General features: G+C 40.3%; 2 protein-coding genes across 4 annotated transcripts; one reads left to right on the top strand and one right to left on the bottom strand.

Moving 5' to 3' along the window:
- Positions 1-115: 115 nt before the first annotated feature.
- On the top strand, positions 116-5,494 carry LOC122982332 (wiskott-Aldrich syndrome protein-like). Of its 2 annotated transcripts, XM_044351536.1 has the most exons (12): positions 117-389; positions 1,295-1,435; positions 1,616-1,702; positions 1,900-1,996; positions 2,349-2,378; positions 2,481-2,516; positions 2,628-2,826; positions 2,967-3,145; positions 3,252-3,629; positions 3,762-3,823; positions 3,932-4,043; positions 4,132-5,494. In XM_044351536.1, exons 1-12 carry the CDS (start codon positions 288-290, stop codon positions 4,188-4,190), a joined length of 1,482 nt encoding a protein of 493 aa, XP_044207471.1. In that variant the 5' UTR covers positions 117-287; the 3' UTR covers positions 4,191-5,494. The 2 variants fall into 2 exon arrangements, with proteins under 2 accessions (XP_044207470.1, XP_044207471.1); XM_044351535.1 differs by having other exon boundaries at positions 116-389; positions 3,252-3,823.
- Positions 5,441-22,175, bottom strand: sema3ga (sema domain, immunoglobulin domain (Ig), short basic domain, secreted, (semaphorin) 3Ga). 2 transcript variants are annotated; one of them, XM_044351534.1, is made up of 19 exons: positions 21,968-22,175; positions 21,711-21,873; positions 19,685-19,821; positions 16,532-16,692; positions 16,336-16,398; positions 16,101-16,220; positions 15,805-15,898; positions 15,575-15,694; positions 15,310-15,455; positions 9,730-9,844; positions 9,557-9,626; positions 8,012-8,156; positions 7,694-7,916; positions 7,513-7,601; positions 7,375-7,416; positions 7,098-7,255; positions 6,932-6,999; positions 6,703-6,830; positions 5,441-6,229 (listed from the first exon to the last, which is right to left on the bottom strand). In XM_044351534.1, the coding sequence occupies exons 3-19, from the start codon at positions 19,794-19,796 to the stop codon at positions 5,852-5,854; spliced, it is 2,232 nt and encodes a 743-aa protein (XP_044207469.1). In that variant the 5' UTR covers positions 19,797-19,821; positions 21,711-21,873; positions 21,968-22,175; the 3' UTR covers positions 5,441-5,851. The 2 variants fall into 2 exon arrangements, with proteins under 2 accessions (XP_044207469.1, XP_044207468.1); XM_044351533.1 differs by having other exon boundaries at positions 21,711-22,175.
- Between the last annotated feature and the right edge of the window lie 447 nt (positions 22,176-22,622).

The raw sequence follows: 22,622 nt of genomic DNA on the forward strand, positions 1-22,622 counted from the left end.
AAGTTATCTGTATCGCTGTTAAAATGAATGCACCCACACATGAGAAATGCAATAGTGCACTGCCTCCCTCTGAAAATGGAAGTAACACTGCGTCTGAGAGACAGAAGAAAAGCGGGGGTTAGAGAAGTGCGGTTGTCCGTTTCCTGCTTTGAGTAGATGTGTGCATAGAACAGAGAAGAGAAACTTCCTTGACGCTATAGCTTTGTACTCTGACAGTGTTGAGAGGACGCCTTTTCAGATGCTGTACACAATAATTTAAGAGACACTGGAGGATTTATCAGAGGACCATGAGTCGTGGATCTAAAGCTAAATTGGAGAGCGTCCAAAGCTCTCTGCTGACCTTACAGGAAAATGAAAAGCTGGAGGAGTTGATGGGCAGAAGGTGTGCTGTAAGTTGTGGACTGACCAGGGAGGGGATTGCCCACTGTGGGTATGATATCCGCTGTACGTGTCCTAACTTGTGTGCTGCTCTCAGATAGAAGGTTTTATTCACAAATTGAGAGGAGGAGGTATCCAAAATAGCACAGGTTGTTCTAGTTGCCGCATGAAAATGGAAATTGTTTCAGCTTTCGAAAACTTCTCTCTCTTGCTTTTGGTTTTTAAACATCATCTCCTGAATCTGAATGAGCAAAGTTGATAGTTTAACACAGAGTTGAGAACTTTTACATTATATACTCATCTTAACTAACAAAAATGTTTAAGTTTGACTCTTTCTCAACAGCTTTTTGTTAGTTTATTTCCTCACTTTTTTAAATCACTTTTATATATTCAGGTAAATTTCAGCTTATTGTAATTATTCTGACATATATTTTCTTTCAAGTGACTTTAAAGTAATCTACTGTACGTTGACGCAAAGGCAGTTTAAAATAATAACTTACATTAGGTCATCAAAAAGGAGGTAGCTGTAACAGGAAATTGTGACTGAACCATTTCTTCCTCTGCTGTCAGAATTAGACATTATCGTTGGGTTTAGTGTTACTCTATAGCAGAAGTTGCTTTGTTCCTTGATTTCTTTTAGCTACCAAGATAAACATAGATGTGTCAGACTGGCCTAACAAAGGAAGCAATAGAATACCATTTTTTCATGACATTTAATGACATTTTAATGACTTAAACATCTGTAAATGTAATGCACCACAGCACTTAAAGCTGTTATCTGAACAAATGAAAGCAAACAAGGAAGTGAATCCTCACCACAAAACTGCAAATTTACATTTCAACTGTAATAAAATGCTACGAAGAACCCTATCAGCACTGAACTGCTTTCAATATATATCTGTGTCTGTGTGTTTAGTCTATGGCCACCGGAGTAGCACAGTTGTTCATGGCTCTGCCGAACAGTTCATCCATGTGGAGCTTGCAGCACACTGGAGTGGTCTGCTTCGTCAAAGACAACCCCCAGCGCTCCTACTTCATACGGATGTTTGATTTGAAGGTAACGTCTCAGACAATGGTGCCAGTATAACAAGATTTACATGACAATGCTGCATAACAATGTTTAGGCCCTGTGCTTGCAGTATGTTGTCCTGTGAATTGAAACTAAAGTAACAAGATGGCTCACATCTCACAGTATTATTATTGAGAGACTGAAATGTTAATAATGTTTTTTCCACAGGCAGGGAGGATGATTTGGGAGCAGGAGCTCTATAACCAAATTGTTTACTCACCGCAACTGCCATACTTTCATACCTTTGCTGCAGATGTAAGCACACCCTCATATGACCTCTTCCTCCAATTTTAGATTCAACTTTTGGTTTTAATTTCTGTTGGCTGGTTATGATGTTATGCCCTGCAAATATTTGTGTTAAATCATCATTAGATCATTGATGTAATTTTTAGAGACAGACAGTTTTACAGACATGTGTATATGATTCATTGTTCATTTCTTACACAATGCAGGACTGTCAAGTCGGACTGAACTTTTCTGAGCAACGGGAAGCAGAAGCCTTCCAAAATGCTGTCGAGGAGAAAATCAACCAAAGACAAAACCGACAAGGTCAGTGAGTTCATAGCTGCCACGTTGTTGTTTATATTTATAATGAGCATGCATAAACTACATTTTCAACATTATGTTTCATTGCCATATTCGCTATACTGCAATATGTTATTTTATATATTTATGGGCTGATATGTTCTATGCATGTTTCTAGTAAAAATTAATTTCTTAAATGAGATTCATTTTTAGCCAAGTGAGTCCTTCGTTATTGTTAAATTCTATTAGATCAATTGTTTCTTTCTTCCTCATTTAGACAATAGGTGACAATATTGAAGGTTCTCATCCCTATAAATATTGTTTTATAGTGTAAATTGATTCAAAATGGTTTCTCTCACCTCCTTGTTATTTACAGACAAGAAACAGCGCCCCCCGCAGCATAGTGGTAAGATACAATAAACTTGATGGATATTATATGTCATTCAAATATTTAGCATATTAAAAGAGTAAATGCATTAATTTCTTCTTTTTGTTCCCATAACTGTAGACAGAGGTTCCCTGCCTCCAGTCCCACATGAAAAAAGTGTGTAGCTCCTTCGCCTCAACATGTCTCTACTGTAACTATTACTACCACCAATGATGCATGACATTAAATCAATACTAATCTGCATGTTCTCTGTATCTCACATCTCAGCATCTGCCAGTCCTGGTAATTTTCACATGGCCACTGTGGACATCCAGAACCCAGATATCCAGACCTCACGCTACCGTTCAATGCCTGCACCTGTTCATGCTTCCTTACCTCTGGGCAGCAAAGGGAAGAAGGACAAGAAGAGCAAGAAAAAGGGCCCCAAACTCTCCAAAGCAGACATAGGAGCACCCAGTGGATTTAAGTGAGTGTTTGAGCCAATTATTGTGTTGCCTTGATCTCACGCATTGAAGTTTGGTTAATATCTACAGAGGATGTTGTTTTACAATGACTTTTCCACAAGTGTCACCGTATTATTGTCTCCTTTTGTTTCCTTCCTGTCAGGCATGTTACTCATGTTGGCTGGGATCCCAACAACCTTGATCCTGACCTGTGGAAGCTGCTCTCCCAAGCTGGAATCAGTGAAGCTGAGATGAGGGATGAAGCGACCTCCCAGCTCATCTACAATGTCATTGAGCAGTCTGGAGGCATGGACGCAGTCAAAAGGGAGGTGAACAGAGGAGGTTAGACGGCATCATTTTATTCCTCCATATCAATCTCAGTACTCCCTACAGACTAATGTAAAGCTGGGCTGTACTGTAATGCATATCTTGTTCCACTGCATTGTAGCTTCTGGACCTCCACCCCCTCCACCTGGCAGACAAGGGCCTCTGCCTCCCGTGCCAGGCCCCGGTCCAACCCCTCCACCTCCACGAGGTCGTTCTGGCCCCCTGCCTCCTGTCCCAGGCCAGTCACAGCGAGCATCTCCGTCCTCCCAGCCACCTCCGCAACGTGGAGGCCTGCCACCCCCACCTCCGACAAGCAGAGGCGGTCTTCCACCACCGCCGCCACCAGCACACTCTGCACCTTCTCACTTCCCTTCACCGCCATCCTCGAAGTCTTCTCAGTCCTTCCAAAGCCCGCCTCCTCCCCCACCACCTTCTCACCAACAGCGCTCTATGGGTGTCCCACCTCCTCCTGCACCATCTACACCCAACAGAGGAGGAGGTGGAGGGCCTCCTCCTCCTCCTCCTCCTCCTCCGCCCCCTCCACCTCCCCAAACTTCAGACTTCCCACCACCTCCTCCCCTCGCTGGTGCTCCACCACCACCTCCCCCTTCATCCGGAGGAGGAGGAGGAGGAGGAGGAGACAGCAGGGGAGCTCTGCTGGATCAGATCCGACTGGGGAAGAAGCTCAGAAATGTAAAGCATACTTCTTTTCATTTTCTTTTTCTCCAAAACATTTCATATATGCCATATATAAACATACACATCTTGTCATACTACAACACATCCTGGTGTGTGTTACAGGTGACAGAGAGTCCTGATGCAGCTCCACCTACAACGCCGGAGTCAGGTGAGGGCATCGTTGGTGCTCTCATGATGGTCATGCAGAAGAGGAGTAAAGTCATCCATTCCTCTGGTAAATATTAGAACATTAATTCCACCTTTACATAAAGGGTGAGGTTGAAAAGTTTGTTTTCCTGACCATGTTTTGTCCTCTCTTTCAGATGAAAGTGAAGAGGATGGTGGAGATGAAGATGAGGACGACGACGAATGGGATGACTAGTTTAAAGGTCCTTGGTTAGTGTGGATTTTGAGCCTTGTTCTGTACGATTTTAGTTGTAAACCTCTGAATTGTAACACTGTTACAATATCTGTTGTTGGACTTGTTACATGCTCAGTTATTGCAAACTAGGGTATGACTTGTTTATGACTGAAACTGTGTAGCTGATTATATGAATAAACAATCAAACTCAATACAAAGGACTGGAAAGGACAATTTTAAGAGGATTCTGAAATGTTTATATATTTGTTCGAACATTTCCAGTGTAGGGATTTATCAGCATGACGGCACATACGTAGCACTGTGTTACTCACAATGAAGGTGAATGGTGGCTCTGACTGGAAAATATCTTGTTCCTTGCACTTCCTTTAAAAAGAGCCATTTAAAAATACAGCATATGACAGAACACCAACAATCAATATTAAATCTGAGCCATTTTCATTCCCGTTTTTATAATAACATACTGTACATATAAAATTATGTTCCTTGTATCATTTACTCATACATCTGTGCAAACATCCCAATTCCCTCTAATACCACCACCGACAAAGTGCATAACTGCAAGAACACTGTATGCTATTCATATCTTCAACACTCACATACTGTAGGTCACTATAGAGCACATGGCAGTAAGGGAGTCTTTATATGACAACATCCAATGGAATTAGCTTAACAGAACACATTACACCTTACAAACATCATTACACACCAAGGTTGAGAACAGAACAACAGTAAAATGTACAACTTGCAACAAACAACAACAGATACGCATGCAACCTATGCATTTATATCATCATATTATCTTCATACAATACAAGAGTAATCCAATGACCTGACCATATATATTATATTCACAATCAATATATTACATTTCTGTTTCAAGATACTTAAAAGGACCATACTTGTGGTTTTGCATGTTGTAGCCCGTTAACTACATGTTGCATATACCTACATGACACCAACTATTTTCCAAAACATTACTATTTTCCAGGCAGCAGCTGGTTTTAGTTGATTGTAGCATGAAAGTCAAACTATGAACAGTGTCTGTTATTTTTTTGTCACGGTAAAATTGTAACTGCATGGTAATCCAGTTGTGTTCTGAAAACTCTTCCTTCTTGGTGCATTCGAGGACTGACATTTAACAATCAGCTGGTAAAACTCCCTGCTTAAAACGAGCTGTTGTAAAATGAAACCTGGAAGACGAATAATAAGCAAACATGAACGTTGTGAAATGGATAATGTGTGTTTTTTTAAAAGTTTCTTACAATAAAACCATTGAACAGTGATTCTGAAGTCTCAGATAGTGACATGATCCCACAAAGCACCTTGATGCGCCAAGAGGAAAAGGTTTTAAAACAATCCCTGTGGTAGGTGATCAATCAAGTATCAAGTCTGTAAGCTGATTTCTATGATAAACTAACATGAACTGATACCTGAAAAATATCAGTATTCAAAAATGTACGGTAATCTTTGGAATGTGGTCATCAGTGATGTAAAATATACATATGTATTTACTAGGCTGACACTGACAAAACCAAGAGTATAGTACAGCATGACAGCATCACCTGCAATGCAAGTAGGTGATGCACAAACATGCATGTAAAACATAAAAGTCCACCATGAAGTCCAGACAGGCCAGTGTTGGACAGCGTCAGTCTTGTCCTCTAGCCGAGGCCTTGGTCCTGGCTCTCTGTGTGCCTGCGGCTGGTGCGTTTACGCTGCTGCTGCTGTTTGGGATTGAGCTGCTCCCAGTAGGACTGGCAGTATTGGTTAATCAGTCTTATCTCAGGTGGGAAGGGAGTGGAGACAAGGGAAGGCTGCGGGTAAGGTCCCGCTTGGCGAGTTTTTGGCTCTTCGTCCTCATCTTGAGCAGTGAGAGCTAAAACGATGTCTCGATCCAGGATGCGCAGCGCCATACGGGCCACTGTGTGTTTAAAGTTGTTCTCAGTGGCGAGGCAGTGGTAGAGCCCTGCGTCTGACTGGTTAAGAGACTTAAGAAGGATACCATGGTTGGTCTTCACGACGCCTCCTACACGGTTGAGCTGCAGAAAAAAAAAAAGAGTGAAACAGCAGGAAAGTCAAAGAGAGGGAACAATGAATTTGGATTTATATACAGATTACAACTGGGTTGATGAGAAAATCGATACCACTCTCATATCTGTCCGGTAAATAGGTTGGTTAGCTTAGCTTAGCATAAAGACTGGAAACAGAAGGAAGCAGCTAGCCTAGCTCTGCCCAAAAGTAACAAAATCCACCTACCAACACATCTAAATCTCAATAATAAACATGTTTTATCTCATTGGTTTAATGCATAAAGAAATCTAAGTGCAAATATGGCAAGCTGTGGTTGTACATGAGGTACAGGCCGGACTATTGGTCAGAGTTACTCCTGGTGTCAACAAGTATATTTACCTGACAAATATGAGAGTGGTAAGCAAGAAAGCGAATAATCATATCTACCAATATATCCAACTATTCCTTTAACATTTAGAAAAATATAAATGTTCTTCCTCACCACTTTCCTCTTTCCCTCCCTCTGGAAGAGCCACTTGACGGTGGCCTGAGGAGAGCGAGGCTGACACTCCAAGAAGGTACTGCTGCCCTCCACCCCAAACTGCACTGTTTCTCTCAAACGTTTCTCCACTGCACAGATATAGAGAGAAGAAATAGTGACATCTGCTTTAAGCAAACAAAAAAATTATAATTCATAATAACTATCCTTAAACTCAAAAAAATTGCCACACCTTTGGCATTAAAGCCTCTGCACTGCCTCAGTGGATCACCATGTTTAACGTCCTGTCTTCTGCTCCTCCTGAGACAAAGATCAGAGATACGGATTAAGTTTAACTGACACATCCTCACTTTATAGTCTAGAAACAGCGCACTGTGAAGATATGAGATGTCCCTGACCTCTTGGTGGACGGAGTGAAGGCAGAGCAGCTCTCTCCATCCCAGGCGCAGTAGGGGTCCCGGGCCAGACAGCAGTCAGAGCAGGCCCTGCCATACACACCACAGCGGTGCAGCGATACTTGGGTCAGCCCCGCGTCTGATGACACATACAGCTGTTGCTGCGGAAACAAAAGCAAAACAAACTCAACTCAACGTGGTTATGAGGAATCAGTTTCAGTATACGCACTGAAATGTGTATCACTAAGTCACATTTGTCTTAAAAGAACAAGATGCTTACTCTTTTAGAAGATATTTTCATTGTTTTAACAGGAGCTCTGGTCTGTGAGTTGATAAATAGAAAAAAGATAAATCAGTAATACTTCATCTTTGAGATCAGTGTATTTTAGTCTTTGGGGAACCACATATTCTGACATACCCGGAAAACCTCCACTTCCTCTAGTGTCAGTTCTTCCATGCTGGTTGGGTCTTTAGGTAAAACTATAACTTTTTGGACAGTGCCTCGATCTGAGAGTGAGAGAAGTTACATTTAAGATCTACATTTTTTTTTTGTTCACTTGTTTATAATCATTCAGCCATCAGACCTGCAGCTGTCTCACCTGTCCCCAGGAAGAGCACCTCATAGCGTCCGTCCACGGCATCCACCTGATCCACCACCAGGGCAGTGAAACGGTAGTCCACGCCAGTTCTCACCACCAGGGGGCGGCGGTGGATAGGATACACCGGATGGTACATGAGGGGATGGGCTCTGATGAAATTCACAGCCTCATCTGAGAAGTTCTTGGAGGAGCGGATACCAGGAGTAAAGGTTCCTCCTGGACACTAGGTGGGAAGGAAGAAGAGGTTTTCTTTTGATATAGGTTTGTGTAAGTGTAATTTAAATGCATCACATTGCAGATAACATGACTGAGACATACCGTTCCTGGCCGTGGGTAGGGAATCTTGCCAGTATACTCTGTCCACTGGTAATTATGACCATGTTTGTGGGCAAATGGTCCATTGAAGACATTGCGGATATCAGCCATTGAGTAGACGCAGACAGCTGAGCCCTTGAACACAGAGCTAGAACAGAAACAGACAATTAAGTTAAGAGTAGAGGTAGGAGGCAGCTTGCACCCAACCCCTGAAATTAAAGCATGAATCGGCCACAGAAATGTTTGAAAGTGTAAGAAAAAAAAAAAGAGGTGATGAGGCTGCGTGAGGTGTGAAATTATTAATTAAATTCTATGAGCTTTATTGGCATAAATGTTTCAAGAACAATGTTGCCAAAGTATCAAAATACAATTTTTCCAAATATTTGGACAGGATAAAATAACAATAATATGAACATTAACACAACATTAATAGATTGATATACATGAATTATATATATACAGTATATACTATGCATGTATTCAACTAATAATACTATGTATTTAACTGATAACTTTTAAATATCGTTTGACTAATCTGGTGAACAAATTTGAGGAAAAAAATAGGTTTCTTTTATAGGAATAAAACTTGTTTTCCTCTGCATTGTAGAAGGACGCTTATTAAGGCAACTTTCCTATCAGTATTGGATTTTGGTGACATTTTAAGCATGCTTAAACTGTGACTCTGAAGTCCTTGGACGCTGTTTATCACTAAGATTTATTACTGGTGATAATTATAATAGTCGTCATTGTGAGCTGTGTGCTAAAGTTGGGTGGCCCTCTCTCTCCCTGTAAGGCGTGACAGACACTGGGTTTTATTTATTTATAAAGGCCCTTACTGGGTTTTTTTTTTTTACCCCCTTACATTATTTCGTAGTTGTCTTTTAATGTGGGCCCCTATCCAACACGCAGGTGCCAGCTGTTTTTACTAAGCTTGGAAAATCCACTTTTTTGCACTGTGCACCTGCAACCTGGAATTACATGCAGAACATTTTAAAGCTTACCTCATTTTTATCCCTAGGGCAATATAAATTTTTAACCTCATCTTATTTCACTTCCAACTGCCCTTGTTTTCAGCTGACTCATTTGCAGTGCTTTATTTTTTTTTTTTTAAATATGTTTAGGTTAGGTTTTAATATGTTTGTATTTTTACTAGTTTGTTTTTTTTTAATTACTTTTACTTTTTTATTGGCATTTTTATCCAAGTATTTTATCTGTGTTTCTTGGCGCAGAGGATGTGTTGTTTGTATTTTTGCTTGGCTATATTGTAAATGACGTCTCTACCTCAATATATTTCCGAGTCTAAATAAAGGTTGAATGAAAGAAATTAATTTGTGTGTGTGTGTGTGTGTGTGTGTGTGTGTGTGTGTGTCTAGGTCATTCACTGTCCCTCAGGTTGTGGCATATTGATACATATTGGGCTCCTTCTCCTAGGAGTATTTTTAATTTTGAGAGGTCATTAAGCTCTTTGAAATCTGAAATTACTTGAACTCGTTGAAGTAAACGTTCCTTATTTCATTAAATGTTTTCCATCGTTTTCCATCGACTCACCCGGCTGTAGTGAAGAGAGCATACACCGTAGGGTTTCGTTCATCCTGTGTAGGCTGAATAAATACATCCCCTGGAAGACGAATGACACATAAATCAATAAGACAATGATAAAAGCAGCTGCAATTAAAATGCAGTCAGTTTAAACAAAGTGCTTATTTTTATTGTGGCCTCACGTAGTTCATCAAATCGTGTCTCCACTCCATCTTCGCCTATCACTGAGCAGATAAGGCGAGCCTTCAGGAACGTTGTCCAGCGGTTCACCAGGGACTTCTGCCCTCCTTCATCATTCTGGACAGGAAGGAAATTAGGTCAAACCAAGAATTAACATTATTAAATTATACACTACAAGGAATTTAGGAGGGGCGTGATTACCAAATGTAGAGTTGTATGGAATATCATTTAAAATGACAAAATTGTCTAAACATTGGAATAATGGATACAGATTTGAGAGGCGTTGTCACAGAAAAATGTACCAAGTATTAATAATAACCCAATCTCAGAGCATTCCAGAGATCTGGGTAAACGCTCATAAGTTGTTACATATCTCTTAATATAAGCAAGGATATTCATCAATTTGGAATGACCCATTAATCTTGATAGGAAAAAAAACTATTCTGTGAAATCATGGTTGGATAAGAATATCAGGAAAGTCATTTGTACAGAGCAAACATTTCTCAGTCCCGTCAAGAGCTTAAAAGGATTTTGGCTTAGCAGAGAAGAGGGAGTTTTGGAGGTATCTACAAATAAGGAGCTGCGTAAAGAGTCTGGGGATTATATTAAGTGGAAAGGAGAACAACCTATTACCCTATTTTAATTTGCCTAGGAGTGCACAGTCAGCATCAGTTTTTTATTAAATGATGGCAAACACTGTACGGAAACTGTGAAAACTTAAGAAAAACATGGAAACTTTTTTTTTTTTTTAACAACAGTTAAACTTCAAAAAAATAGGACTCATGGATGACAATTATTGTTGGAAGTGTAAAAATTGAACCGGTACTTTTATTAATTTAATGTGGGAATGTTCTTTTGTTTCTCCTACTTGGAAACAAGTTATTAAAAGTATTGGAGAGTGGCTGCATAGACCACTGCCAGAACCTCCCTGGCTGTGTTTATTAGGAGACCAGTCTCTCCTGCCACCAGTATATACAAACAAATATTTGGACTTGTGCTGCCGCTTCAACGATTGTTCTCCATCATTGGAAGAATCAGAAAAAAAAAACGATTTTACTGAATGGTTAAATTGATGACAGACATTGCCTCTTTTGAATCTCTAATTGCACAGACTAATAAATACCAAGGGAGGTTTTATGAAGTTTGGTCTAATTTTCCGATGTTTATAAAGGGAGGAATATTCCTACAATTTTTAAGGGAAAATGTGTCACCTCATTTATGTATTTGTTGATAATTGCACTCTTATTTTTTTAATTTTTCATTTGTCTCCACAGTTTGCTGTCTTTTTTCTTACTGTACTTGTAGCTAATGCTGTTTGCCTATATTTATTTTGTTTGTTCTGTTACTTATTTTTTAATGATTTACTGTAATAAGTGGTCTTGTGTTTCATTGTTTCCTATATATTAAAAAGGTTAATTAAAAAAACAACTGATCACAAAAAGGAAGGAAATTCTCTCATGGCTCAAAACATTTCCTATTACAAGATAAGCTGCATGTACAATAACAATCAAAAGTGTGGACACACCTACTCATTCAAGGGGGGTTTCTTTATTATTTTTTGTTGCTATTTTCTACATTGTAGAACAACACTTAAGACATCAAAACTAATAAATAACACATATGGAATCATGTAGTAAACAAAAAAGTGTTAAACCAACCAAAATATCTTTCATATTTTAGATTCCTGGAACTCTTTTACAACAGTCTTAAAGCAGTTCTCACATATGCTGAGCACTTGTTGGCTGATCTCATCCCAAACCATCTCAACTGGGTTTAAAATTGGGTGATTGTGGAGACCAGGTCATCTGATGCATCACTCCATCACTCTCCTTCTTAGTCAAATAGTCCTTACATAGTCTGGAGGAGTGTTTTGGGTCATTGTCCTGTTAAAAAAACAAATGATGGTCCCACTAAGCACAAACCTGACGGGATGGCGTGTCGCTGCAGAATGTTAGGGTAGTCATGCTGGTTAAGTGTACCTTGAATTATGAATAAATCACCAACAGTGTCACCAGCAAAACATCACACCTCCACCTCCATGCTTCACAGAGGGAACACAAAGTCCGCAATACAATTTTCACTGGGTTATTGTTCATTCTTTGTTTTTCTTGGCCCAAGCGCCTCTCTTCTTCTTATTGGTCTTCCTCTGTTGTGTTTTCTTTGCAGCAATTCGACCATGAAACCCTGACTCATGCAGTCTCCTGCGAACAGTCGATGTTGAGATGTGTCTGCTACTTGAACTCTGGGAAGCATTGATGTGGGCTCCAATCTGAGTTGCCTTCAACTGGCGATTTTCAAGGCTGATAACTCTGATGAAGTTATCCTCTGCAGCAGAGGTAACTCTCGGTCTGCCTTGCCTGGGGCGGTCCTCAAGGGAACCAGTTTCATCATAGCGTTTGATTGTTTTTGCGACTGCACTTGCAGAAACCTTCAAAGTTCTTGAAATTTTCCGGATTGACTGACCTTCATTTTTTAAAGTTATGATAAACTGTCGCTTCTCTTTACTTAGTTGAGTGGTTTTTGCCATAATATGGATTACTACAGTCGAATAAGGCTATGTGCTTTATAACAACACTTCCTCTGCACAACACAGCTGATGCTCTCATTAAGGGCGTTTTCAGACCTGGTCCGGTTGAATGAGACTCGTTTCGTTTTCCCACCTTGTTGCGATGTGATCCGACCTAAATTTAACAATTGCTCGAGATCCCACCTGGACTAGGGTGACGTTATATTTTCCCAGGAGGCCTTCTGCAGGACCTTATTCTTCGGATGAATTTCCCCGCAAACTAGACGTACTGCTGCAGCTTCTGTGGTTTCACAATATTCCGCGATGAGTATTGCTTCCCAATGAATGATCTGTAACTCCCAACTTCTTATAATTCAGCTTGCATGATGCGTCTTTCATTGCCATCCGGGTGCTTACCAACCAGCGCACGATTTTTCAGCCTATTTAATGACCACTCTGTCTGTGGCTGGCTGCCTTTATTTCCCTCCTCCCATTTTTTTTGCTATAATTGTGCTATTCGTTGATGTATTCATGACACTCAGCTCTTCCAGATGTAATTTCTCCCGGCTGATGGCTCCTTCAGGACCTTTGTTCCTTTGTTTACGCTCTCGCTCCTGCCTCTGACATATCTGACCAATGAGCGGGGAGAACGCTGTCACGTGGCTTGTAGTGATGCAGTTTGGTTCGCTTCTTCTTCGTGAGGTTTATTGGCGGTTTGCAAACAACGAAATGGTGCATTACTGCCACCAACTGTTATGATAAATAAAACCCTCAAATTCTCTCAGTTAAATTCGTTTTCTAAAAAGGAAAGGTTCACAGTTTTTTCAAGTCTGTCTTAAAACAACAGCCAGGTGTCCATATGAACATTGAAAGAGGTTTTCCTCCCTGTAATCATTCCTCCTGTTCATACCGGCTGTTAAAAGATTCTCTTCAAATGTGCCTTCAATGTAAGTGATTGGGGCCAAAATCCACAGTGTGTCCACACAGTCACTTTGTTCAAAAATGTATTTAAAAGTTGATCTGAAGCTTATATGAGTCTCTGTCTGAGGACCTGATATCTTTAAACATAAACTTAAAACTTACCTCTTTAGCCTAGTTTTTCCATTAAGAATTTACTTATATACATTATTTATTTTATTCATTTATTTTAATTGTATTAAATGTTGTAAGATGTTTTATTTTATTATCATTAATATATTATTTTTCCCTCATCAATTTTATTTGTCTTTGTTTTTTTTATCGATTGTATCTAGTTCTTTAATCTGATTTTTAATTTCACTCTATTTTGTTAATATAGTTTTTAAATCTGTTTTATTTTATTACATTTTCATAATTTTTATTTCTCATGTGCATTAGTCTCAAATTGTTGTACTGTTTACTGTCTACATTTGTTCTGTCTTACTGAAGCACTTTCAATTGTGAATTGTGAACCTGTATGAAAAGTTTTATACAAATAAAGTTTGATTGATTGATTGATTTAGCAGTCTGTATTAGTCTGCCATATTTACAGTCTTTTTAGCATCTAATTCCCTCTTTGTGTTTCCTCAGACAGTGTTTTCCATTTAAGCTTTGGTGGAAGTAAAGTAAACAAAAAGAGGGACTTTGGCACTAAAAAGACTGTAATGTTGAAAGATTTTTTTCAACATTACAGACATTACAGACTGCATTTTTTTTTATTTCACTTGACTAATTTGGACAGCTAAAGCTTCATATTAGCTTCAGATAAACTTAATATGTTACATATTAATTGGGCACCTGACTGTTTAAGACAGACTTGAAAAATTGTGAACCCGTCCTTTATCTTCCGTCCTGCTGTAGTTACTGGTACTATCAATGTGGTTCTTTTTTTGTGGCTTTCTTTGCAACTTTATCTGTTAGTTTGTTTCCTTTAATATGAATATGTGCTGGTATCCATAATAATCTCACAGTGAGTCCCATCATTTGAATTCTCTATAACGTTTGCTGTATCTCTGCCAAAATATCTGGTCTGCTCTGAATGACTAACTTAAAGTGGCTAATGATAAACTTGAATGTGAAAATGAATGTGAACACACAACTGCTCTTTAATGGTCATGCTTCTTCCATCCATTGTACTACTAATAGTGTAGCAAGCATTTCTCCCGTGTAAACCGGTAAACCATCTAACTATAAATTTAGCTGTGTTTAAAACTTATTAACTATTTCCTTCCTTTCCCGGTAAAACTGTTGCATCAGGAAGTACCCAAGGTGGTATTGCTGGTGATGTTACTGTTGGACTATTGTTAAGTTGAGATATTCTTAGCTCTCTTTCTTTTTGTGCAGTAATCCATCCTCAACTGTTTGTTTCCCTCCTCTCCTTTTCCCAACAGGGTTTTAAAGTTCCTTGTGTTGGATGATCTTGACTTTGTCCTTGTAAATGAACCCATTAATTACCAGTAAAAGCTGTGTCTTTCTTATTCCTAGTGGCATTTCTCCCATTTCCACCTGTAATACTGATGTCGGTGTTGTCTTAAATGCACATGTACACAGTCTCAAAGCCAGATATTGTATATGATCCAATTTTTTAAGAGCTGTATTTGCTGCAGATCCATACAGCACACACCCATAATCTGATACTGATCTTATTAATCCAGTGTAAACAGTTCTTAGTATTGTTCTCTCTGTCCCCATTTCACTTCCAACCAAACATCTCATTACATTTAATGCTTTCTTACACTTGTCTATTATTTTCTGCATATGCACCGCCCATGTGATTTTTTTTGGTTCCCTTTCTCTGTGTGAAAAAATACTGAACCAAGGGGAAAACGCCCTAAGACGGCAAGAACTTTGACAAGGCACACCTGTAAATTGAAAACCCTTTCAGGTGACTACCTCATGAAGGCAAACAGTGGATAATTTGAGGAATTTAAAATATAAAACATATTTTGGTTTGTTTAACACTTTTTTGATTACTACATAATTCCATATGTGTCATTTCATGGTTTTGATGTCTTCAGTATTGTTCTACAACATAGAAAACCCTTGAATGAGTAGGTGTGTCCAAACATTTGACTGGTACTGTATTTTTGCTAGATAGATACAATATGGTTCTGCTCACCAGACACACTCTTCCCACCCTGGCTAAAACGCTGGGGCTTGCCCCACCGCTGGAGTCTAGAGTCTTCTCACGGAAAAAGAAGTAGAGTTTGTCGTCGTTCCTTTCTGCACTGTCAGGGATCTGCTGGATCTGAACAAACACGGGCTCTGGAGAATAACACCAGATAAGCAGAGAGAGGATTGAGGCAAGTAGTTGTCAAATAAAATGAGAGGAGCTATAACCTGTAATCAGCGACATTTACCTCCTCACACCCACACTTACTTACCATTGAGCCACCTGGAGTCATACTGTTCTGTCCTGATTGCCGTTCTCCCTCCCATGGTCCTAAACATTGCAGCATCTGTACTCATGAAGTCAATATGGACCCCTGCATATAGGTTACCATCTGCAGTGGTGAGAAAATAAGAGAATAGAGAGGAGAGACTTTGTGATTCAGCAGCATGAAATATTTTAATTGAAAGACTTTTTTCTACTTATAAATGAAGCATGTCTTACTGATCAGAACTGCAATGTTCTCCTGTTTGGGATCATAGGAACATTTTCCCTTCCCTGAATCCACATACCCAGGGACCAGCCTAAACAGGTAGTCCTACAGAAGTAGATTAGACAAGAAGTATGTATAAAAATAGATTACTAAAACGTCACAAGGGAGCATGGGGAAAATCATAAACAAATCAGTGTCCCAGTTTGTAGTCCTGAAATATTTAGCAGGACAAAGATTTCCAGGCCTACTCCAGAGGGATTTTTGCCGTAAATCCCACTGGGGGAACTGTAAATGTCTTTGTGTTCACCTCTGCCCTCCAGCCTCGGTTGATAAATGTGCAGATAGGTTGGTACGCCCCCGTTCCACAGGTGTACAGGTGGGTGCGGTTCCACGGCTCTATCATCCGCACAAAGTTGGCACATTCCCCCTGGACAAAGAAGAGTAACGCAAATGGAATTCAAACATCATCATCGTGATTGTCCCGTCATGAAAGCAGAAGTGTCAGATTTTTGAAAGAGCAGGATGTAAATGCATGACCCCACCTGTCTTCCCTTTCCTGTCATCTGGCATTCTCCCTTTCTCTTAGCAGATGCTGGCCAGTGGATCTGTTTTTTTTTTTAGAACAGCAGACACCCAAAAATACTGGATTATTAGGGATCACTGCATTTTAGAGACTTAATGCCACATATAAAATAGACTGGATGTAAGGAAAAGCAAGGTGGTGGAGTTTTTACGCACTATGAGTGGCTCCTTGTTGACATTTTGCATATCCAGAGCCACCAGGTACTCCCGGCTGCCCAGATAGAGACGGCCCTGGTCCTGATCCATCAGGAGGATGCGATAGTCGCTGGTGTTGAAGGAGAAACTGAAGGGTCGCGCTGCCCGTGTGTCCATCAGTTCTGTGGGAAAAGTGTTGCAGCTTTGTTAAAAAAAACATCTACACCATTTGAAAAACCTATTATTTCTTATCCAGCAGGGGGAGCAGAGGTTACCTCTCAAAATCTTTTCACATTATTCCCTTTATACCTTTAACATGTTTCATTACTGACTTGGATGAACTTATGGTCCCTTGAACAACACCCTTCTCACTTCTTTTATGGAAAATGTGTCACTGATTAAATATAACTCAACTTCAGGCGTTTTAAAAAACATATTCGCTTTTAAGATCTCAATATTTTATGTGTCCTGACTGTCTGATTGAGTTTAAGGCACCACATGCCCGGTGGAGTTAGACGAAAAAGCAGGTCCCTTAGGAAACACGGTCAGTGGAACTCAGAGTTAATTCTTAAGATCAGGATTGTGTTCAGCAGAGCATAACCTGTTAAGACACGCTGCAGTGGAAAATATTTCTCCTTTTTTCATCTCCTGAAAGCCTTGATTGAACAATTTTCATCTACTGCGAGACAAATGGACTCAGCGCTGCACTCTACCTCTGAGTGTTATTTATTTTCATTCTTCCATCCAACAATTTATTGCAATATTGTGAACACACAAAAAGCAACCCACACACACACACACACACACACACATCTGTGGCATGTGTAAGATATCGACCACCATATGTGCACAGGACATTGGGACATGGCAGAGGCATGTTAAAGACAGCAGGCTTAAACAATGACAAATGTTCGCAGAGACTCTCAGAAGCTGGCTTACAGGGATTCAGCAGGAAGCACAATCTTTATTTACATCAAAGTGACTGCCATCTTCCTTTTGAGGTCACTGTTAACAGGATGCAGTCAAGGTGTCGCTAAAATAATCTATGCAATCGGATCTCCGGACAACACGGGATGGAGTCTTTGAGGTGGGACGAGGTCCGGTTCTGTTCCTGAGAGGTAAACACAGGATAACAAGCCTCTGGCCAAGCTCCACTGGGCCATAGTGGATTCACTGAACAGGCTAAATGTAGAAACACCACACCCCTATACATGTCTCCATTCTCCAAAAATAGCAAACAATGTACTGCCATCATCTGGTAAACATTCAGCAAACACTTATCCCCTGACAACATTCTGACATTGATAGGGAAACACTGGGAAGGACATACGATTCAAGTATGAAGCTGTGGCTGGGCCACTATAAGCTCTCATGTTACAACTTGACAACATATTGTCACAAAGGCACTAATGACGGCTGCTGTTTAGTCCCAGGCCTATCTCAAGTATGAACAAACTGGTGACAGCACCATGAGAGCACGAGATTCTAAAAACGTGGCTTCAATTACACTGCACATTTTGCTCTCTAGCAACGCTGACTAATTCTGTCAAACGAGAATCCCTTTGAAGTACGAATAACTGACACAACTTCCCGGTGACAGAGGAAACAACACAGGATCTCTATCCTCTGCAGGCCTCCTGTACCCCAGAGTGTCACTCAAGCCGACTCATTCGTTCAAAAGAGTCACATGTCCCCCAGCCGCCCCGAAACCTCCTCCACAGGCGCCTCTGGGAACAAAGAGACTCGCTGTCACAAACAATGAACAATAAATCCTTGGAGTGGCAGAAAACAGTTGGGGAGTAAATCCAACTTTTCTCCTTTTTGTTTGGTATTAGGGGGAAGGGTGACTGAGGTCTGTGAATGTGCCTGCTTTATCTTTAAGACCTCACCAACAATCTAATAATTCAACACCTCTCAGCTGTTCTGGACCAGCTCCTATTAGAATTTGTTATGGAGAACTCTGTACAGATGTGAATTCCTGTATCCTTCACAGGAGGAGGAACGTAATCAAGTTCAAGACCAAACTTGTGTAATTGGTCAGACTACTACTTTGCGCACCCTCCTACAAAAACATACTGGTGTATATAAGCTGTTTACTGAAAGAGGATTAGTGTTAAAGGTCATACAAAAATGCAGAGCAATTATTCTCAAACACACAACGGCCACGTACAGCATGTAAGCAGCTGTTTTCAGTCTTATAAAATCAGTTGAATTCAAAACAGCACTGCATGACGACTCCAACTGCCGGTTGTTATCAACCACAGATGTCATGATTAGCTCACCTCTAATCTGCTTCAGATGGTTCTTGTAAAGATTGTGCAAAATCATAAATAAAAGCCATGTTTCTCACCGAATCATTGTAGTTTAACATGATATATCACCAAACCGCTCCCTAAACCTGACCTGGAACCAAAACGTGTTGCCTCAGCACCACATGAAAGCAAAGAATGTTTTTAAATCTGATTCACACCTTTAATTCTTACTTGCAGGCACTTCAGGTGTGACGTGTGTGTGTTTGTGAGTGTGTACACATGTGTGGGTGCATTTGAAGTGACAACATGATAGAGATGCAGAAATAACTGTAATCATCCAACAATGTTTTGATCAAAGGTGTCATCCGCATATTTGTAACATGAATCTCTGCTATTAGAGTCAATGAGGAAGGGAACAGACAACACGGGAAAATCCCAAAAGCCTATAAAAGACTTTAAAAACACTATCTCCCCTCATCTTGAATTTACACCTTGCGGCCAAAACATTAAAGTTCTACGATATCATTTTGCTCTACTGATCGAATTTCAGGTGTTTCCTTCACGTGTCGTCGTATCAGACACATCAAAAGACAAAGATGAAATGACAAGTCAGGCTGTAGTGCGTGTGGGTTTTAGGGTGTGGAGAGAAACTTTTTCGAAGGGCACTAGCATTAACAAACCACACGTAATATCCACCTTTTGTTTTCAGTGTTGCACTGTTTGACATGTGGCAGGAAATACGTTCTTTACATATGTATAAAGAGGAAACATAACCGGTGGTGTGGATGTGTTCGTGCGTGGGTGTGCACGTAATGTGAGTGAGTGACTCAGTGACTTTGTGGGAGAACCCAAACAAGTAAAAAGAAACTATTATGATGATCCCTGCTGTCAAAAGAGTTTTAGTTAATCTGTATGAGCTCACCTTTGAAGGAGAGGCGAACTCGCGGAGCAGACTGCTGCAGGCCCGAGCCTCTGTAAACACATAAGGCCAACAGGAGGAGTTGGGCTCCAGATGTTGTCATGGTAACAGTCATGCAGGTAGCCCACAGAGATCTAAATCTGGATGAAAAAAGAAAGGAGGAATGAACTATTATTATAGAGTGCCCCATGAGAAATATGAGACAGAAAAAGAAGGAAGGACAGGCAAGAGAGACTCTCTCTCTCTCTGATCTCTCTGATCAGAAGTTTGGCCTGAAGCCTTCTAAGAGACGTATAGTTTGGCAGGAGAGAACAACGTCCAAATCTTCACACCTGCTCTGGAAAATATGACAGCCCTATTATTTATTTAAAGTGTAAATGTAGTGAGGTATGTGTTAAGACTGTATAATGGTATTTGCAAGCACAGTTGCTTGGAAAAAGTCTAAAAAAAAGAGATTAACGTCCTCTTGTCTGCGTCTTGTACATTTTATTAAACATATTACCTTTTCTTAAACATATATTTAATCCCGCATTTTCAAAGAAAACTGCATAAAACAAGACTCCAGTGCACATCAGTGATTCCCTCTGCCTCTCCCTCTTGTCTTTCAACAAAGCACGTCTACGTACTTCCAGAAGTTGACGAGTGAAATACATGACAGATCAAAGAAACAGGTAGTCCTCGCTGAAACAATTTCTGACAGTTTAGGGGTGTTGAAACGTACCCTAACTGTTAGACCTTAACTCAAGCATTCATTATGCATCTGCACTTTGCTGGAGAGGATCCCATATAAATTATGAATACTAAAAGCTGAGTCCATAACATCCATTAAATTGTCTCCCTGAAGGTGTGCTTTGCTCGGGCTATAAGCCATCCCACGGGCTTTTCTTTTCCTCATGACATCCATGTAGCCAAGGCCTCCAGTGGCACATGGTACATGCCTCGAAACAAGGGCTTTTAGAAGAAGAGGTATTCAGGGTGAAAAACTAGTGGGATTTCACAAAATGTTCATTACGTCTCTCACAATATGGCATTCATTTAATGTGTGACACGTTACATGATAACGACATTGAAAAATGAAAATCAGAAGGTTCTGATGAAGCTAAAAAGACTGGCTTGCTGAACATTTAGAAATGAAAAACAGAAGCTGCCTCACAGCCTTCCTGGCATAATCACACAGTTGCCATATATCCGCTCACCAGGGGAGCTTGATTTCTGTCCCTCCTATGAAAACACTGTATATTTTATTGTAAATCTACACCATGAGATGTGAAATCAAAAGGATGTGGACACTTTTTTTTTGTTATGGAGAGTCACAGGTATTTGGAAAAAAAAAAGATCACCCATTAAAACAGCACTGCAACACTTTGACTCATAAAAAATAAATGCATAAAAGAATAAACTTTGCCACAGAGATGTTATGAGTCAACTGTTTATAATAAAATGAGCGTATGATCAAATGAACACTGCAGACACGTTTACAAGTCCATTTTTGATTTTTTTTGTTAATGGTTAAGCAACACAACTAGGCAAAATGTCTGTGGCTTGATCTACTTCATGAAGTAAACTTCGGGCTCTATTTATTTAATATGCCATCATTTAAATAAAGAGAGAAAAATAATCTAAGGGTAAGCGTTCATCTTGTGAAAAACCTTGAAATATCTAAAAGCAGCACTCAGGAAATGTGACTAAAACATTATCATGTGCCTGTAAAGCTCCCTGTATGGTGGCCTGAATTTACTTCGTATGAGTGACGGTATTTCTGCTGGTTTTCTGTGTTGGGTGTTCACTGCAGAACAGATTAAACTTCTGCTGTAATAATATATATGGTTTCCCTTTTAAAAAATAATTATAGGATTCCTTTAACCTCGTTCTTTTTTCCACGGAGGGGTGCGCACTTACCTGTGAACTCAACATCCAGAAATAACCGAACAAAATGTGTGCACACTTCAGTCATCTACCATTCAGACTCCGATACAGAGTAACCAAACATGAGTTAAAAGTTAAGCCAGAAGCGAGTTAAAGGTCCTACCTTTGATTTCAGACTTTCTCGATACCCGCTACGCCTCTTGAGATCCAAAACTTGCGGGATGTTACCGCTGCATACCCCGCGTTTTGCGCCTCGGAGCTGGATTGGAAAATCTCTCTCAACAGCGCTGCGCAGGCATAAACAATCCGATAGCTTTGCAAATTCCCTTTTGAGGAAAAAGAAACGCTGCCTAATCAGTCGCTATTAACCGAAGGCATTTATTCCATTCAACATTTAAAAAGCCAGAAAAAAACACACACACACAGCTGATCCCTTAACGCTTCCCTTCCTCTCTTTCCAAAACTTTAAGCCTGGATGGCAGCAACCATCACCAAGATGCGATCAAGATGTTGGTCCATTGATCCTTCAGAGGGAGTTTGAGGGTGTCTGAGTGTAAATCAAGTGACCAGGTGCAGGTGTTGGAGAGTGTCTGCCCCGCTGTCCTCTCCCTTCTGTTCTTCCCCCACCCAGCCTTTCCTCTCCTGTTGGCCCACAGCAGCATTGGACCAAACCTCTTGGTACACCATATGGGTATGATTAACCCTGTCACTGCTGGTGGGTTTAACACACTGCTCCAGTCAATTGTAAAACTGTTATTAATCCATGTCAGTTTAATAGTTCTTTGTTTGGAAAGTTTATTTGAGCTTAATAATTCAGTGAAATGGTGATGGGCGTATAGTCACTGTTTTATATAAATGCTTTTCTCATGCACCAGGAGGGCCACAGACTTCTTATACATGATGCAGGGGCTGAAATTCACTATTAAAGAGAAGCCAAGCCTGTCGCTTGGACAATGTCACCATTACTCTACATGAGAGCCAGGTCAGCCGAAAAAGATTCCTGGGATGCCTCTCTGGCTGGCTCCAGCGCTCATGACAACGGTGACAAAGTAACCAGGAGGGGGTGGGGTGGGGT

Source organism: Thunnus albacares, chromosome 5 (genome assembly GCF_914725855.1).
Source record: "Thunnus albacares chromosome 5, fThuAlb1.1, whole genome shotgun sequence".
Classification (NCBI taxonomy): Eukaryota; Metazoa; Chordata; class Actinopteri; order Scombriformes; family Scombridae; genus Thunnus; species Thunnus albacares.

Bases quoted from the DNA above. Each gene is read 5' to 3' on its own strand.
- LOC122982332 (XM_044351535.1), top strand. From the start codon at position 288: ATGAGTCGTGGATCTAAAGCTAAATTGGAGAGCGTCCAAAGCTCTCTG. The intron at 1,997-2,348 runs GTCAGTGAGTTC...TGTTATTTACAG, and splicing joins CCAAAGACAAAACCGACAAG to ACAAGAAACAGCGCCCCCCG. The intron at 3,146-3,251 runs GTTAGACGGCAT...ACTGCATTGTAG, and splicing joins AAGGGAGGTGAACAGAGGAG to CTTCTGGACCTCCACCCCCT.
- sema3ga (XM_044351534.1), bottom strand. From the start codon at position 19,796: ATGACTGTTACCATGACAACATCTGGAGCCCAACTCCTCCTGTTGGCC. The intron at 16,399-16,531 runs GTGCGTAAAAAC...AAAAAAAAACAG, and splicing joins TCAACAAGGAGCCACTCATA to ATCCACTGGCCAGCATCTGC. The intron at 9,627-9,729 runs GTGAGGCCACAA...TTCGTCTTCCAG, and splicing joins GACACGATTTGATGAACTAC to GGGATGTATTTATTCAGCCT.